At 35.6% G+C, this 17,251-nt stretch overlaps 1 protein-coding gene across 2 annotated transcripts in view; it reads left to right on the forward strand.

The window, feature by feature from the left end:
* Positions 1 to 16,881, forward strand: part of LOC128865693 (rho guanine nucleotide exchange factor 25) — a 113,582-nt gene extending 96,701 nt beyond the window's left edge. For both annotated transcript variants that reach the window (XM_054105960.1, XM_054105961.1), the window contains 4 exons: positions 11,007 to 11,093; positions 15,951 to 16,055; positions 16,135 to 16,266; positions 16,338 to 16,881. In XM_054105960.1, coding sequence (XP_053961935.1) covers positions 11,007 to 11,093; positions 15,951 to 16,055; positions 16,135 to 16,266; positions 16,338 to 16,769 — 756 coding nt within the window. In that variant the 3' untranslated portion in view covers positions 16,770 to 16,881. The remainder of the gene's footprint in view (positions 1 to 11,006; positions 11,094 to 15,950; positions 16,056 to 16,134; positions 16,267 to 16,337) is intronic.
* Positions 16,882 to 17,251: the final 370 nt, after the last annotated feature.

A 17,251-nucleotide genomic window follows, 5' to 3' on the forward strand; every position in this document is an offset into this window, starting at 1 on the left:
TTGGGAAACGTGGAGAGGAGATGTGAGAATATAAGTAGGAGAGGTAAATGGTGCTCACACTCTCCAACGCATTGTAGTTCCTTTCCGTTGCCCGTAGGGCACACAAAATTGAGCAAAACTTATCCCGTAGAAAACAGCTGCGTTCTTTTAGTTACATATTTACACAATACATCGGTTTATGTGTGTATGTGTTTGGTTGTATCTACAAAATGTTGCCATTGATATTTTTCCTTACACACTTTTACACACATCCACGTCAGTTACAATTCGTATTCATTGTATAATAAGCCAAAGCCCAAAACCAACAAATGCATTTAGTTCATTTGTCTATAATTAACATTATTCAACATTGTTTTTAAGTTATGTTAATAAAAATTAACACTTTTCTAAGTTTATTTTGTAAATGAGTTCGAAATGTACTGCTTGGCACCACTATTTGGTGAGGGAGCAATCAGCTGACACAATTCTATGGAAACTATCCAAAATCCTAGGTCAACCATCTACGATACTACGGAACAGAAGGTGTTGAGAATTCATTTACAGGGGCCTCTGATTAGTTTCTTCGTGTCAGCTGATACGGGCGTACGTTTACGTTGGTGAGTGTGAGTTGTTGGTAGTGGGAGCATGGTTATGTGTCTATATGGAAGAAGATTCTCAACATTTAATACAAAAAAAATTGCGAAAAATCTTCATGACTCTCGGCGAAGTCAAACTTGCATTTCATGATACTAAAATTAAATGGGCTATAAAGCTACACATTCAGAATTTGTTTTTTTGAATTCTGATAAAGGAGTTGAAAAAGTTGATAACAATTGTTTGAAAATTGTTAAATTTTCGTGAACTTGGACTTATGAGATTTTTGCTATACCGCAAACTATAGTTTTATATAGAAATTTGCGAAAAACATTTGGCAAGAAATTTATTATGATTGTTGTAAATTAAATAAAAATTACTTAGTTGTGTAAGCACAAGTGCACATGTTTTAGCAGACATTCCAAACTGCTTTATATTTCACTTAACTCTCTCATAAGTGACTAAATGACTTTGCATGGTACTCGCATTTGGCATTTCAGCAAGTAAATATCTGCTTATTATTTAGCATTCACAAGATGTACTGACCTCGCCATGAGCGCTTAATTTCTTATTTTATTTCACACACATACACACGCATGTAGTCAAGTAAAAATGTGTTCGATCCTATTAAATTTATTCCACGTTGTAGTAGGTCAACATGCAAATAGAACAGAATTCATAAACAGTTTTGCAAGTATAAATAAATAAATTTTACTAAAAATGAGACGAAAAAAAAATGAAAAAAGAAAACAACAAAAAAAAAAAAACTATGAGTGAAGTTAGAAAGAAAAAAATGGAATAATAGTGTGCACGTGGCTTGAGTCTACTAAGTAGTTGCTAAGCCTAGGGATTGTTTTAGGAGAAATACATACAGGGGAAATGCATGTACATCTCCTCCTAAGTGGAAGGTGGTCCTTTGTTTTTTGTTTTCCTTGATCACTACTCTCGGGGGCATAGGGCCTCGACAAGACTCAATCTTGTGTTGGTTTCGTTAATCTGTTTTGATTTCCGACAGGGTAGGTAATAAGACAGCCGCTAGTTGGTCCAAGGTGGTCCATATGCAGGTTTTTTTTTTTGACAAATATTTTATTTTCCCCACTCACACGCTCGATAGTCAGTCTGCAGCACAAATGCACGGAACAAAGTGAGCCACTTAATATTTGAAAAACGTCGATGAATATTGCAAACTTAGAAGGCCCAATAGACAGCGCTTATCTTTAGTTGATTCATTATTTATAGTTAGTTCTCATATAAATAAATAAGTAAATGGAAATTGCCAACTTATTTGCAGAGTGAGTGTTGTATTGTACCTTAAAGGTATTTTACGCAATACTATTTGCCACCTTCTTTTGATTATTAAAAACAGTAAATAATACAGTCCCCGAAAGAGCTATGCTGCCACAACATTTAGACGAGTTGTGACTAATTTTTTTTTAATTTTCATAAATTTTTTATAATAGCATAGTTAATGCTGCAACAAATATCATGTAAACTAAAGTTTCAATCTTTTTAAAAAATGCATAAAAGTTCAACAAATTTTGATCAAATTTTCAAACTTTTTAATCAGCATTTCTGAAAAACATGGAAAAGAAGGTTTCATAGTCAATAAGTTTTTAATAAAGGGTTTTTCCATAAGGGCGGGTAGATGTTGAAATGGAATAAAATGGCGTTTGCTCTGTGGCACGTAGCGCCGTCCTGCTGGAACCACATGTCGTCTAGGTCCATATGGTTCAATATGGGCCATAAGAAATTGGTTATCATCGTTGTGTAGCGCTCGCTGTTGACGGTGACCGCCTCACCAACGTTGTTTTCAAAAAAGTACGGACCAATGACGCCGCCGGCCCAAAATCCACACCAAACGGTAACTTTTTGAGGATGCATTATCACCTGGTGAACCTCGTGTGGATTGGTGTCGTCCAATATACGGCAATTTTGTTTGTTAACACAGCCATTCATCTAAAAATGCGCCTCGTCACTAAAGACGATGTTTCGCCCAAAACTAGGGTTCTCTTCCAAACGATTCGAAGCCCAGTCAGCGAACAAACGGCGTTGTTTATGGTCATCAACTTTGAGCTCCTGGGTCAGTTGAATCTTGTACGGGTGTAGGCCCAAGTCCCGACGCAAAATTCGCCAAGTTGAAGGGTGCGAAAGGCCATGTTCTTGTGGACGGCGAGGAATAGACTGCCTCGGGTTCTGCTGTACACTTTCACGGACCGCGGCAATGTTCTCGGCTGATCTTGCGTTCCTTGAACGTACCGGTGTTGGCTGATTGTTTACTGACCCGGTCGCCTCAAATTTGGCCACCAAACGTTGAAGAGTCGACTTTGAAGGGCCACCACGTCTACCGAAAAATGGGCGCAATGCGCGCAACGTTTGCGATAATGAACACTCATTTTGATAATAAAGTTTTATCATTTGAACGTGCTGTTCAATCGTGTAACTTGGCATGATGATTTGGCATAAACAACTGAATAATAAACAAAAGATTTGACAGATGTCACCAAAACAAAATGGCTGCCACAGGGCGCCAAAATCGACTCGCGCCAATTGAAAAACCCTTTACAATAAAGCGCAAGTTGAAGTGTTTTGAAATACTCGATGATTTTTAATAATTTAAAAAAATTTTTTTCGCTGACGGTGTTAGGATTTTTTTCCATACAATGAATGCAAATAATATTTTTCGTACAGAGCAAATGCGCAACAGTGTCTGGGAAAAAAAATTTAAAAAATCAACTGGGGTTTTGAGCAACTCAAAATGTGCACTTTGTTAGACTAAAATTTAATAAACTATCAAACTGCATAACCAAATTTTTTATGAAAATTCTGAAAAAACGTTAAAAGGTTTTTGCAAATTTATTGAATTTTTATAAGCAAACATTTTTTTTTTATAAAATTTTTCTTGTAGAATTTCCTATATGATTATAAAAAATTTATCACAACTAAGAAGACTAAAGAAATGTAGTAAAAACTGGCTTCCCCGAGGCCTCTTTTTTTTTTTAATCAAATTTTTTAATAAAATGCTAGTATATATATATATATAATTGGCGCGTACACCCTTTTTGGGTGTTTGGCCGAGCTCCTCCTCCTATTTGTGGTGTGCGTCTTGATGTTGTTCCACAAAATGGAGGGACCTACAGTTTCAAGCCGACTCCGAACGGCAGATATTTTTATGAGGAACTTTTTCATGGGAGAAATACACTCGGAGGTTTGCCATTGCCTGCCGAGGGGCGACTGCTATTAGAAAAATGTGTTTATTAATTTTGGTGTTTCTCCGAGATTCAAACCGACGTTCTCTCTGTGAATTGCGAATGGTAGTCAGTCACGCACCAACCCATTCGGCTACGGCGGCCTTATAATTAGTATAGCGTTTTTCAATAGGTGCGCTTCAACTTTTTTCCAATAGGGAGGGCGAACGACGCAATATTTTTTATTTTTCGCTTGTCATTTGTAAACTTTATTAGTATACATTTCATCATGGAACGCTACACATTTGAGCAACGATTGCGAATCGTGCAAATTTTTTATGAAAATTTATATATTTCCCAAAAACTCATCTTCAGTGATGAAGCTCACTTTTGGCTCAATGGCTTTGTTAACAAGCAAAATATGCGTTACTGGGCAGAAAGCAATCCACACGTGATTCATGAGGCACCGTTGCATCCCGAAAAAATCACTGTTTGGTGCGGTTTACATGCCGGCGGCGTAATTGGCCCATATTTTTTCGTTGACGAGAACGATCGCCACGTTACTGTGAATGGAAATCGATACCGCGACATGATAAACGATTATTTTTGGCCGCAATTGAATGGTATGGACTTAGACGACATGTGGTTTCAACAGGACGGGGCCACAAGCCACACAGCATACGCTACAATTGATTTGTTGAAGAGTAAGTTCGATGAGCGCATTATTTCCAGAAATGGACCAGTCGAATGGCAGCCGCGCTCGTGTGATTTGACGCCTCTAGACTATTTTCTTTGGGGTTATGTGAAGTCAGTGGTCTACAGTAACAAACCGGTGACGATTTGTGAGCTCAGAGCCAATATTGAACGCGAAATTGCTGGAATTTCGGCCGATTTATGCAAAAGAGTGGTCGAAAATTGGATTCAACGATTGGACTTCGTAAAACGTGCACGCGGTGGTCATGCAAAAGAAATCGAATTTCATACTTAAATGTATATGTTCAAACTCGATAATAAAAAAAAAAATTAGTTAAAAAAGTCAAACCGTTTGTGTTTTATTCAAAAAAAAGTAGAAGCGCTCTTACTGAAAAACGCTTTAGTATAATTATTTATTTTTTTCAGCTTTAACTCAGATTTTTTACTTTTTCATGAAAAAAAAAAATTTTATAAATTCGTTGTTATAGAATTTTATATATTTTTATAAAAAAATGTATTAAAACTAAAAAGATTAAAGAAAAGTAGTCAAAATTGGCCAAAATATTATGTTGGTAGAGCTTTTTCACGGGCTGCACCAAAATATGGAGGAGTAGGGTTGCCAAAACCCAAATTTTTTATAAAAATTCTGAAAAAATGTTGAAATGCTCATAAAAATTTATTGAATTTTTACGAATACATTTTTTTTTATAAATTTGTAGTTGCGGAATTTCCTTTAGTTTTATAAAAAGATGTATTAAAACTAAAAAGGGAAAGAAAAGTAGTCGAAACTGGTTAACATATTGCGGTGGTTTAGTATTTTCCCGAGCAAAATTTCTACATGGCTGAGTATGGTTGCCACCTAGTTTTCTTTTTTTGAAAAAATGCTAGTATAATTATTTATTTTTGTCAGCTTTAATTCAGGTTTTTTGTTTTTTTGCATAGAGTTGCCATCTAATTTTTTACATGAAATTTCAATTTAATTAAATATTTTATTTAATATTTTTATAATATAATATTTATATATTCAGATACCCCACAATGATAAACATATGTACGAAATGCGCAAAATTAATCACCCCATTGAAAGATTTGTAGGTAATATTTGCAAATATTTACATGTTTGACACTTCTCAACTAAATTTAAAAAAATTCAACAAATTTCGATCAAAAGTGTAAGCTTTTTAATCAGCATTTCTGAAAAAAATTGAAAAAAGGGTAGAAAGAGTATACAAATAGGACGCAAAAATAAAAATAAAACTTTTAACTTCTCAAAATAATTTTTTGTTTTTCATTTAGTAAAAAGCTATTCAAAAACAAAATTACATGTATTTGTAGGTTATAAACGAAAGCAATATTTTGTTATTCAAAATTCTCGAACATTTTTTTCCCCCATTTTTGATTTCTTTCATTTCGCAGATTTTTTCCTAATTTTTTTTTTTTTTTAAAGCTGAAGCTGTGCTGAATAAACTTTCTAAGTTTCATGCTGGGATTCCCATAACTTTTTGAGTTATAATCATTTGTTCATTTAAGGGGGTATTCTGGTCTAGACGCCTTAATTTTAGGTATTTTTAAAACTAAGATAAAAGAAAAATGAAAAACATTTGTACTATCCATTTTTTTATAGTTTTTATTAATATTGGAAAGGTATAAAAAAAAATTAATAAAAAATAAATAAAAAATCGTAGATTTACAGGCCGGTGCAGTGAAGGCTACATAAAAAACGGTGCTCCATGGTTGACATGATTCCAACCCTTGTAGTGATCTAAAACAAACAAATTAAAAAAATTCTTCATTAGCTGGGATGTCGCTATCGGATTACGCCAAATCAAAGAAAAAACAAAAAAAAATTCACAACATGGAGTTAACTTGAAAAAAAAAATTTTTTTTTTACCTTTTCAAATTTTTTAAAAATACCTCAAACTTAAATTTTTCAAAATCCGAGGCAGGCGCGATAGGCAGATGTATAATAAAAAAATCTCATCAAAGTTCAAAGCAATCGGTCAAGTAGAACTTGAGATATCATGACGACCATCTCAAAAGAAGTAGTTTGGAGAAAATGGCGATTGAAGTTTGAGCAACAATTCCAATAGAATAACTTAGATCATAATATTTTCAGAATATTTCCAGGTGCATATTATAGAAGCATAAAGTATATATACATATATATGTATAGAATAAATGAAGGTTGTGTGGAATACAAAAGATTTTCTCGAAAGAACGAGTCCTCAAGTCGTTCGGTAACATCTGCCGTTCATTGTGCGATTCGCTCCACTCGGTCGGCTTAGACGCCACGTCACAAAATCCGCTGTATCTCCGAAAATAATTCGAATTTTGAAAAATCCGTTGAAGCGCATACTTTTGAAGGTCTAAACTTTGAAAATATGAAAAAAATCGATTTTTTCAAATTTACCTTACTTTACTTTTTACATTACTCGAGCCTACAAATGAACCAATTTTTCCTATGCTTTGTGAATAAGAGATTGGATGGCATCCGGAAAAATGGGTTAGTTGCCAAACACTGATTTCAAACTTTTTTTCCACAAAGAGACTTCGCTTCTGGTATTTCCCATACAATTTTCTTGTCTAAAGTCTTTTTTTGACTTAAATATTTTAATATTTTTTATTTTATTTATTTATTAAAGTCAAACAAACAGCCAATGTACAATTTTTTCAATGATTCATATTTTGTATATTAACCACTGAGTGCTTTGCATATTTTGCGCTCCATAGATAAACATGGCACAAATAATTTTTTTGTTTGTTTTTTCCTTGTACACTCCTCTCAGAAGCATAGGGCCTCGTCTTCCATTGTACACTGTTCTGTGCTGTTGTTTTTTTGCATCGTCCCATGAGATGTCGGCATCTGCTCGTTCGCGCAGCATCGACTTTCTCCAAGTGTTTTTTGGTCGACCACGACCTCTGCTACCTTGCGGGTTCATATTCAGCGCCGATTACTAAAGATAATTTGTTATAATTTTGGCCATGGAAAATTGCCCTTCCTGTACCTATACCGAAACCAAACAAACCAAAGAACCTGACGGAAGGATATAGTCCTATTTCCCTTCTATCTTGCCTCTCCAAAGCCATAGAAAAAATTATATTTCGGAGACTTATGTGGTATCTTCACACAAATAAGTTTCTGTCAAGTAACCAAACCGCCTGGAACCAACACATTAAACGCATTATTTCGCTTAGACGAATACATAGCCGATAGTATTTCCAGAAGAAACCACACGTCTCTTATATCCAAGGCATTCGATAGAGTTGGTTTACACTCCATAATGGATTAACTTTTAGCTTGGAAGTTAGGCCCAAAATTAATAAACTACATTAAAAACTTTATGATAAATCAAAAATTCCGGGTTAAAGCAAACCAAACTATAACAGATTGTTGGCCTCTGGAAAATGGTATACCCCAAGGTTCCTCCCTATCTGTCACCATCTTTCTAGTCTTCTTTGACAAGCTCAGTCGAGGAATCAATGAGAACAAATACTTCAATCATGTCTTATATGCAGATGATTTATGTATATACCTATGCCAAAGTACAAGACATAGACATTCCAATCAAAATTCAATAGCCTTTTCGTGGAAATAACCATCTGGTGCAACATCAGCGGAGCTAAGATATCCATAGCCAAATCTAATCATTTAAATATATGCAACAGAAATACTTGCAAAAGCTTTGTCGTAAATACACACATAACAAATTTTACATATATTTATATATTGTACATTTTACAAAAATAATAGGTATATTTTTTAACAACAAATACAAATGGAATGATCACACAAACTATTTGCACAAATCACTACAAAACAGGCTTAATATTTTGAAAGCAATACAAATGCACTACTTAATATTGTGAGAGCAGCTATTCCCTCGAAAATCGATTATGGATTATCTCTATACGGCGCTACATCACAAACAAATCTTTCAAAAACTTCTTCTATATACAATTCTGCGATTCGGCTGGCGTTAGGCGCTTTTCGCACCACTCCCATCCTCAACATTTTCGCTGAAGTGGGTTTTCCGCTAATCAAAGATAGAATCAGTTATATATATTAGTATATCCGGACGAACGGCAATCAAACTAACACAAAATGATGACACTGCGTTAAAATCGATAGAAAAAAACAGGCTGAAACGAAAACGAAAACCACGTAAAAAACCAGCAATAAAAAGGCTAATAGAGGTAGCGAAACAGCTTGATATGCCGTTGGAAAACAATATCACTACCAACATAAAAAATCCTCCATGGACACTACCGATGAACAGCATTCTACTACAGTTAACACAATATAAAAAAGAAATAACTCCGGTGTCCGTATTTCTGCAAAACTTTCAACGCATACGCAACAATTACCATAATTGGTCCACACTATATACTGACGGCTCGAAAAATGAAGATGTACTCGCCTTCAGCATTGTTAACGAAAATGCAACACTATCTTCCGCCTTATTACCATATTATGCATCCGTTTTCACAGCCGAAGCAACTGTCATCTATAACGCCTGTAAAATAGCAGAAAAAAACGGAGGAAAATGGCTTATCTGCAGTGACTCACTATCAACTTTGACTTCAATAAAACAAAACATAAACAACAACGATATATTGATATCTCAAATCAGAGATACGCTAATATCAAACCCCGAAAAAATAAAGTTGTTTTAGATCCCTAGCCATATTGGAATACGTGGAAACACCCTAGCAGACGCAACAGCAAAACTTACCACCAAGTCCCCGTTACACACAACACACAGCTTTAACAAGGTCGACCTTAAAAACGTAACCAACAAAGCAAATTGACAACAAATGTCACAACGATGGCCAAACATAAACCATTATTATAAATACATTAATCCAAGCTTCATCCCTCCAATGTTCCCAGCAACAACCACAAGGCGAAACACGATTATACGTACCCGTTTTCGGCTTGGACATACCGCCTGACCCACAGCAACCTCTTTCGAAACAACAATCCACAAAATCACGTTTGTCAATTCTGCAACGAAGAGATATTCTCTATCAAACACATCGTTACAAATTGTGAAGCATTACATTCAATAAGGCAATCAACATCAAACCACACAATAGAAGAACTCCTGTCCGAAGCAAACGCAGAAAACATTAAAAGATTTATACACTTCATTTGCACAATTAATTTGCACTTTGAAATATAAATGATATACGAATATGAATATACTTACAAAAATAAAGGGTGTTTTTTTTAGAGGTTAGGTTTTCAAGTTGGCACTACTTTTTTCGTAGATGGTCTTTTTGACAGCTGTCACTTGATTTATGCTCAGTTTGGTTTGCCATTTCATAATGAATAGACTTACACCTGAACAACGTTTGCAAATCGTGCAAATTTATTACGAAAATAATGGTTCGGTTCGCGCGACGCATCGAAGAAAATTTTGTTCAGCGATGAAGCTCACTTTTGGTTAAATGGGTATGTCAAAAGCAAAATTGTCGCATTTGGAGTGAACATAATCCACAAGCCATTGCTGAGACGCCGTTACATCCTCAAAAAGTCACTGTTTGGTGTGCTCTATGGGCAGAGGGAATCATTGGTCCATATTTCTTTAAAAATGAAGCCGGCCATAATGTTACAGTCAATGGAGAGCGCTATAGAGCCATGATTAATGACTTTTTCGTGCCTGAATTGGACGATGTTGATGTGGACGACCTTTGGTTCCAACAAGACGGCGCTACATGCCATACAGCCAACGCAACAATCGATTTATTGAAGGAAACTTTTGGTGAGCGCATTATCTCGCGGCGTGGACCTGTGGCGTGGCCTCCAAGATCGTGCGATATAACACCGCTGGACTATTTCTTGTGGGGCTATGTGAAGTCGCTTGTCTACGCAGATAAGCCCGAGACGATTGACGTCTTGGAAGAGAATATTCGGCGCGTTATTGCTGACATACGGCCCCAATTGCTGCAAAAAGTGGTCGAAAATTGGGCCTCTCGGCTGGAATTTATTCGAGCCAGCCGCGGCGGCCACTTGCCCGAAATCATTTTTAAAACATAATGGCAAACCCTTATCTTTATAATAAAGCTAAATTCTTGGCCATAACATTAAATTATATACGTTTTATTTCATCTTGAAAACCTAACCTCTAAAAAAAACACCCTTTACTTATGATACGTAAAGCTGATGGCCTAGCCGCTACTGCTCTATAAAAATCATTGTGATTGTAATTTACTACTTTTCCATTTGAAAAAAAAAAAAAAAAAATTTGTCCACTACTGTAAATCTATGTACTTTATTTTCCAATCAATGTCTAAACAGCTTGCGTGGTAATATATATTTAAGCCTTTGGGAGCGGTTCAAAAATATGCACTTATGTACATATCTACTTATATATAGTAAATATATATATGTATAGTATATGTACATAAAGTGTGCCGTATTTCCACTCATATCAATTTTTATATTTTTCTGCAGAACTTAGCGTTATGTGTTATCGCAGCGGATGTGTCTGCATTTTTATTGCAAATGAGCTCGTTTTTCAATAACAATAATTTTTTTTCTATTTCTTGCAGAAAAACGACTTCTATTGTTATGTGATATTCATGATGAATAAAAAGACATCGATGCAGCTGCGACAGGAGCAACGCGAATGGTTGCAGGTAAGAATGCAGAACTCAACAATAAAGGTTGAAAAATATGTTTTGAAGTACTTCGTGACACATTGAAATTTACTTTTACTTATAAGGAAGTGTTACTAGAAGTGTAATGCAGAAGAAGAAGAAGAGGAAATAATGTTTGCCCATGGCACCTCTAGCTCTGATATAATGTCAGTGTCAAAAGAAACTATGCACTGCATATTGATAAGTTTTTATCATTTATTTATTTATTTTGTAATTTCAATTAACTTTTTATAAAAATATATATAGTTCGTACTACAACAACAACCAGGTAAGAAATTTCTCTTTTAAATTTACAGAAGTTTGGCAAATTTTTATCAAATTTTCATCAAAATTTCACACCTTTTATTCAGAATTTGTAGAAAAATTTCGAGTACACAGTTTAATGATTTATTGAATTTGGGTATAATAAAGTGTAAGTTGTAGTGGTTTAAAAATCGCGTTGATTTTTGACCATTTTTCTGCCGGCAGTGTTAGGTGTTTTTTTCCACATACAAACAATTCTGGAATTAGCGTTAAGGGGTTATACTCGTATAGAGATAAAATTTTCAAAAAATCGATTTTTTTAATTTCATTTTCTTGATTTACATATAAAGGGTTTTCCAATAACAGGTGTTATTCCCGTAAAAGATCAATTACTTCGTTGTTTGTGTGACACGTAGCGCCGTCTTGTTGAAAATAAACGTTGTCCAGATCAATACCATCCAATTCCGGCCATAAAACATTGTTAATCATCTCTCGATAGCGCAATCCATTCACCGTAACTATTGCCCCAGCTTCGTTTTCGAAAAATTAAAGTCCAATAACTGCGCCGGACCGTAAACCTGCACCAAACAGTCCCACGTTGAGGATAGAGAGGCTTTTCAACAATAACTCTTGGATTTTCTGAGCCCCAGATCCGACAATTTTGCTTGTTGACGAAGCCACCGAGGTGGAAATGGGCCTCATCACTCAAGACGATTTCTTTATGGAATTCCGGATCATTTTCATGCATTGCAACGACCCAATCAGTAAAGACACGACGTTGTTGACGATCGGCCGTCTTGGGTTCTTGTGTTAACTGGACTTTATAAGCCTTAAGAGCCAAATCTTTATACAAAATACGGTGTAATGACGTTGGTGGAATGCCTGATTCCAAAGAACGACGAGGAATGGACAAACCTGGGTTTTCTTCAACACTTTCGGCTACAACAGCAAAATTTTGCGGCTGTTCTTGAGCGACGTGCACGGGTTTTATTCTTCACATCACTAACTGGTCCAACAGCTCGAATTTTTTTCACCAATTCCTGTATTGCGGTCCGAAAAAGTGCTTCAGAATAACCCAAAAATGTTCGTGTTTTACGAACCGTCTCTGCCAAATTTTCACCATTTCTATAGTGAGTTTTAATCATTTCAATGCGTTGTTTAAACGTGTCTCGTTCCATTTTTATTAATGGCGTAGTTTCTACTTGCAAAGATCAAAAAATTACAGCTTCAAAAGTGACATCTATCGAAATTGCGGGCCATTAAAAATAACACCTGTTATTGGAAAACCCTTTTTTTAGGAATACACACAGAAAATTTGATATCGTTCCGGTGAATATTTTCGAAGTTACACGCAAATTTGAAAATGCGTTTCCTATCCTATGTAAAGTGTTCTTCAAACTTTAAACGGGTTTTTCTCCAAATCGTGTTTTTAAAGACGGTGGCCAACATTACTCGAAAACGGCTAAACCGATTAGTCTCAGATTTTAACACGAGCTCTTTAAATATATATTTTTAGTAATTAATCGAAAATTTTTTGTCACCGATAAAAAAATTTTTTTTAACAACTTAAGGTCGAAATTTTGGTCAAAACTCGATTTTCTGTTTTTTTTTTAAGAAACAGCCATTTTGACAAAAAGACTTTATTTTGCTTATTCCTTCGATTAATTACTGGATTTAAAATTACTTTAACGAAATCTGTTCGGTTTTTTAATATCAGAGGATACAATTCATAGATATAGTGGTCACCGGAAACCGTGGTTTTTGAGAGGAGCTCCCGGCGATCAGCCATAGCTCCTTTCCAAATAAATATGTTTACTAATACTAGGTCTTAAAATACAGTTAAAAGGTAACATAATATACAGTACATATGTACAAAATATGGACAAATTATAATTTATTTAGCATATATTCAACTATAAGGACACAAATTTTTATTAAAAAACTAGCTGACCCGCGAACTTTGTTCCGGCCTAGACGCAATAAAAAATCAGATTTTTGATTTTGTTAAGTTACTTTTTTTATTAATCAAGTATTTCAATGAAGCTTTAATAGATTGCACTCTTCAGTTAAGCACCCTGTGACACACGATATTTTTTGTTTTATTATCAGGTGCAAGAACAAACAACGCAGATAGTTTATCTGCTCTGATCACGACTTTGTAGTCATCATTTGGCATGCGTTCCAAAGCACTCTTGCATTGATCCCTTGACGTCGATCATATTGTTTTCCCATCTTGCTCATAAAGTAAAAATTTGTGCTGTGCATCTTCGAGAGGTTGCAACGATCCAATTCGATGGCGAATCTGTCCTTGTATCTATAAAAAGCAAAGTCAGTATTTTTTTATTTATAAACTCTTTTTCTTATAATCAGCAAACATAATACATATGAGTAATTATAGTAAGTTCAAAAACAAATCAATAAATACCTTGAATGTCGGATTAAACCCTCGTTCTTCGATAATGTCTGCCCCAAATGAGGTCATTCGGAAACAACCATTGTATTTTTGAGTGTTTGCAAGAAAATGACGTGATTCTGGTGTTTCGCCACAAAGCAATGAATGCAATGGCTCAGGTGGCGGAGTCAACAATGACAATTTCACTCTTCCACTAAGGTAGCACAATCCGGGCGTTTCTCCGGAAAGCTTCAATGTGCCATAATACTCGCAAACAACGTTCATTGGCCCAATGCAAACGCTAGGATGCAAGCAGTAATCAGTATTGCAATCATATCGAAACGCTGCTCGATTCAAATCGGCACTTGATAATTCTCTTCTTGTGCGTTGAAAATAATCTACTTGTTGATCTCTGTTATTCGCTCGACGATTTCGCATTGCCAACCGAGCCGTTTCACGGGCTGCCTCGCTTTGCTCTTGTGATTGAGAAGAATGAAGTCGAGCCATACTAACGCGGCGCTCTTCACGGGCAATTCCTTGTGCTTCTTCAGTCGTTTCATTCGCAATGTTTCGTATCCTTCTTGCATTACGGCTTTGTCGGGAAAGATTCGATCGTCTTGGTCGCGGCATTGATAATGATGATTCAAAGAGAATACAAATTACTGTGGTTATATATTTCTGACAAAATTTATATTATCAAATTTTCTACTTTACCATAGACAAAATTACGTTTAGCTGTCATTTGCGTTTTGTTATTCCATATCAGATGCGTTTTTGTTGTACCACATTTTATACGGAAACGCGTTCGAGTGGGATAAAAAGTATCCTATGTCCGTCTCCTGGTTTTAAGCTACCTCTCCACCAATTTTCAGCCAAATCGGTTCAGCCGTTCTCGAGTTATAAATAGTGTAACTAACATGACTTTCTTTTATATATATAGATATTAAAAATTACATTTGTTATTAATATTAATGCAATGACGTCATAAAAAACGGATGCACCCTGGTGGCCACGATACAGCGGTGAAAAATCATCTGAAAGCAAAAAACCAAAAAAATTCTTAATCTATACATCAATGGCTATTGTCGTACGTGGCTTTTTTTTTAATTTTCGTTTTTGAAAAAATGGTGCAGGTTTGAAAAATGAGTTTGTGGTTTTACCCTTTTTCTTGTTTTCGAAAGGCTTGAAAAAATATAAATTTTTGTAATTTTTAAAAACGGCTATGTGCGACTGAAGCCAATACATGTACAAAAATTCAAAAAAAAAATTAAGAATTAAAATCGGTTCATAAGGGTTCGAGAAATCGAGGCCACCGTGTTCAGAAAAGTCGTTTTGAGAAAAACGCGTTTAAAGTCCGCGTTTCATTGGCCGTTGGAAAGGGTGGTTAAGTTTTAAGGGCCGGTGTTGATTTTTCATAAAATACAATTTTTTTAGGAAATTATTGCCATTTCTCTTTATTATGATAATACTGGTATAGCTCAATTACGTATAGAATAAAATATTGGCCAAATGGCCGCCGCAACCTCGGTGGCACACCTCCATCCGATGGTCCAAATTTTCGAAGACGCTGTGGATAATTGAGGTTCTATGCCGTTAATGTGCCGAATTATCTCATCCTTTAGCTCTTGAATCGTTGCCCTTTTATCGATGTACACCTTTTCCTTCAAATAACCCAAAGAAAGTAGTCCAACGGTGTCGTTGACGTTTAGGTGTGGTTCACATTCAACATCGGCCCTTGAATTTTAACCAACCACTCACTACCTGCACTTATTGTATTGGGCATAACTTCGTCAATTTTCAAGATTTTAAGTTAAAATTTTTTTTACATGTTTTTGAATATATCTTTACTTTAAGAAAATGCAAAAAAAACAAAAATCGATTTTTTTGAAAAATCACAGTGGAATTCCCCCTTAAAAGTGTTCTCAAAATAAATTCCGAAAAATTCGCTTTTTTCCGGCCTTCTAACTGTGCAAGAAAATGGACCTATAAAATTAGCTACTCAAAACTTTTCCAGAAATTCTGATTAAAAATTTTGAGGTTTTGATGAAACTTTGCCGAATTTTTATAACTTTTTGTTGTAATATGAAATATATTTTGGTATAAAATTAATTAAAATTAAAAATGAAATAAATAAATAAAAATAATTTTAAAAAATTTATTAACTTTTAAAAATACTAATTTAAAATACCCGCTCTTTACAGAATTTGCAAAATCAAATTAACGACAAATTGGGCATCGACAGTTTTCTCGTGCAGCCCATACAAAGACTGACCAGATATCCATTGTTGTTGCAGCAATTCATATCTGTGAGTAGCAGCGGACCAATAGCAAATTCTTAATTTCCACACAAACTAAATATTTCCCCACACTTCCCCTACTCAATAGGAATTCTACAAAAGCGGCATTAGCTGCAAGCCAGTGCTGGCGTCTGTATGCAAATTGGAGACGCGCTTGCGACGATTACTCGAAGTGGTCAATCAGGCCGAAGAAGTGCCAGCTATAGACGAACTAGGCGAGGTGAGTCGAGAAGAAAAAGAAAGAAAAAAAGCGAAAATTCTTATTTAATTTTACGCCTTTCATTTCTACAGCTAAATCTGCCCGCACAGGGCTACTTTCGTCGCGCCACTGAATTCGAAGCGTATCATCATCGTTCGCGCAAGAAATACACCGCGAAAGTGTTCCTTTTCGATCGTTGCCTCATCTGTACAGAGGTGCGCAAACGTCGTCTCGCCTATCGCCATCATTACGATTGGTCAACGCTGGAGTTGCAGTTGAATGGCAGCAAAAGTATAACGGTATTGCTGCGTAAGAGCGGTATAGCGAGTGCGACTAGCGTCAAGGAGGAATATGAATTCACGGCGTCGGAGGCGTGCGCGGTGACGCAATGGATACGCTGTGCGCGCAAGATCATCGAAATTGATCGTGTGGAGGCGGCGATGCGGGGAAAATTCACGCTGCCAATGGATTTGGTGCTCGGCGTGGGGACGGCCATATGGCTGATATGGAACTATTTATATTAGCTTGTCGGTGCTTTGCCTTAGTGCTAAGTAGAGTTTATATATTTTTTTCCGAAAAATTCAGGGCGGGCTAGTAACTCGAATGAGCGGGTAACTATACATTATTGATTTTATACAATAAAGAAAAAGTAGACATTACATAAATGTTGCTTACTTAGTTGTAGATGTGCTTGAAGCATAAAAATATTTAAGTTATTTTTTGAAGAAAAACCAAATTTTTGGAAAAACACAGTTTTTGTTTAGTTTAAGGAAAACAAGTATTATGGAGGCAGTGCATTTTTCGTAAATACAAAAGTGAGTTATTCCAAAATAAAATTGGATGATTAATTTTGCGCCACCTTTTATCTGATACTTGGATTCTTACAGCCGACCCTCTTTCCCCAAACTACTTAGGTCTAATATAATCGGTGCTTACATCCTTTGTTGGTTTTTTGGCCGAGCTCTTCCGTCCGCGTGTTTATGTTTTTCCACAAATGCCCCTTTTT

Source organism: Anastrepha ludens, chromosome 6 (genome assembly GCF_028408465.1).
Source record: "Anastrepha ludens isolate Willacy chromosome 6, idAnaLude1.1, whole genome shotgun sequence".
Lineage (NCBI taxonomy): Eukaryota > Metazoa > Arthropoda > Insecta > Diptera > Tephritidae > Anastrepha > Anastrepha ludens.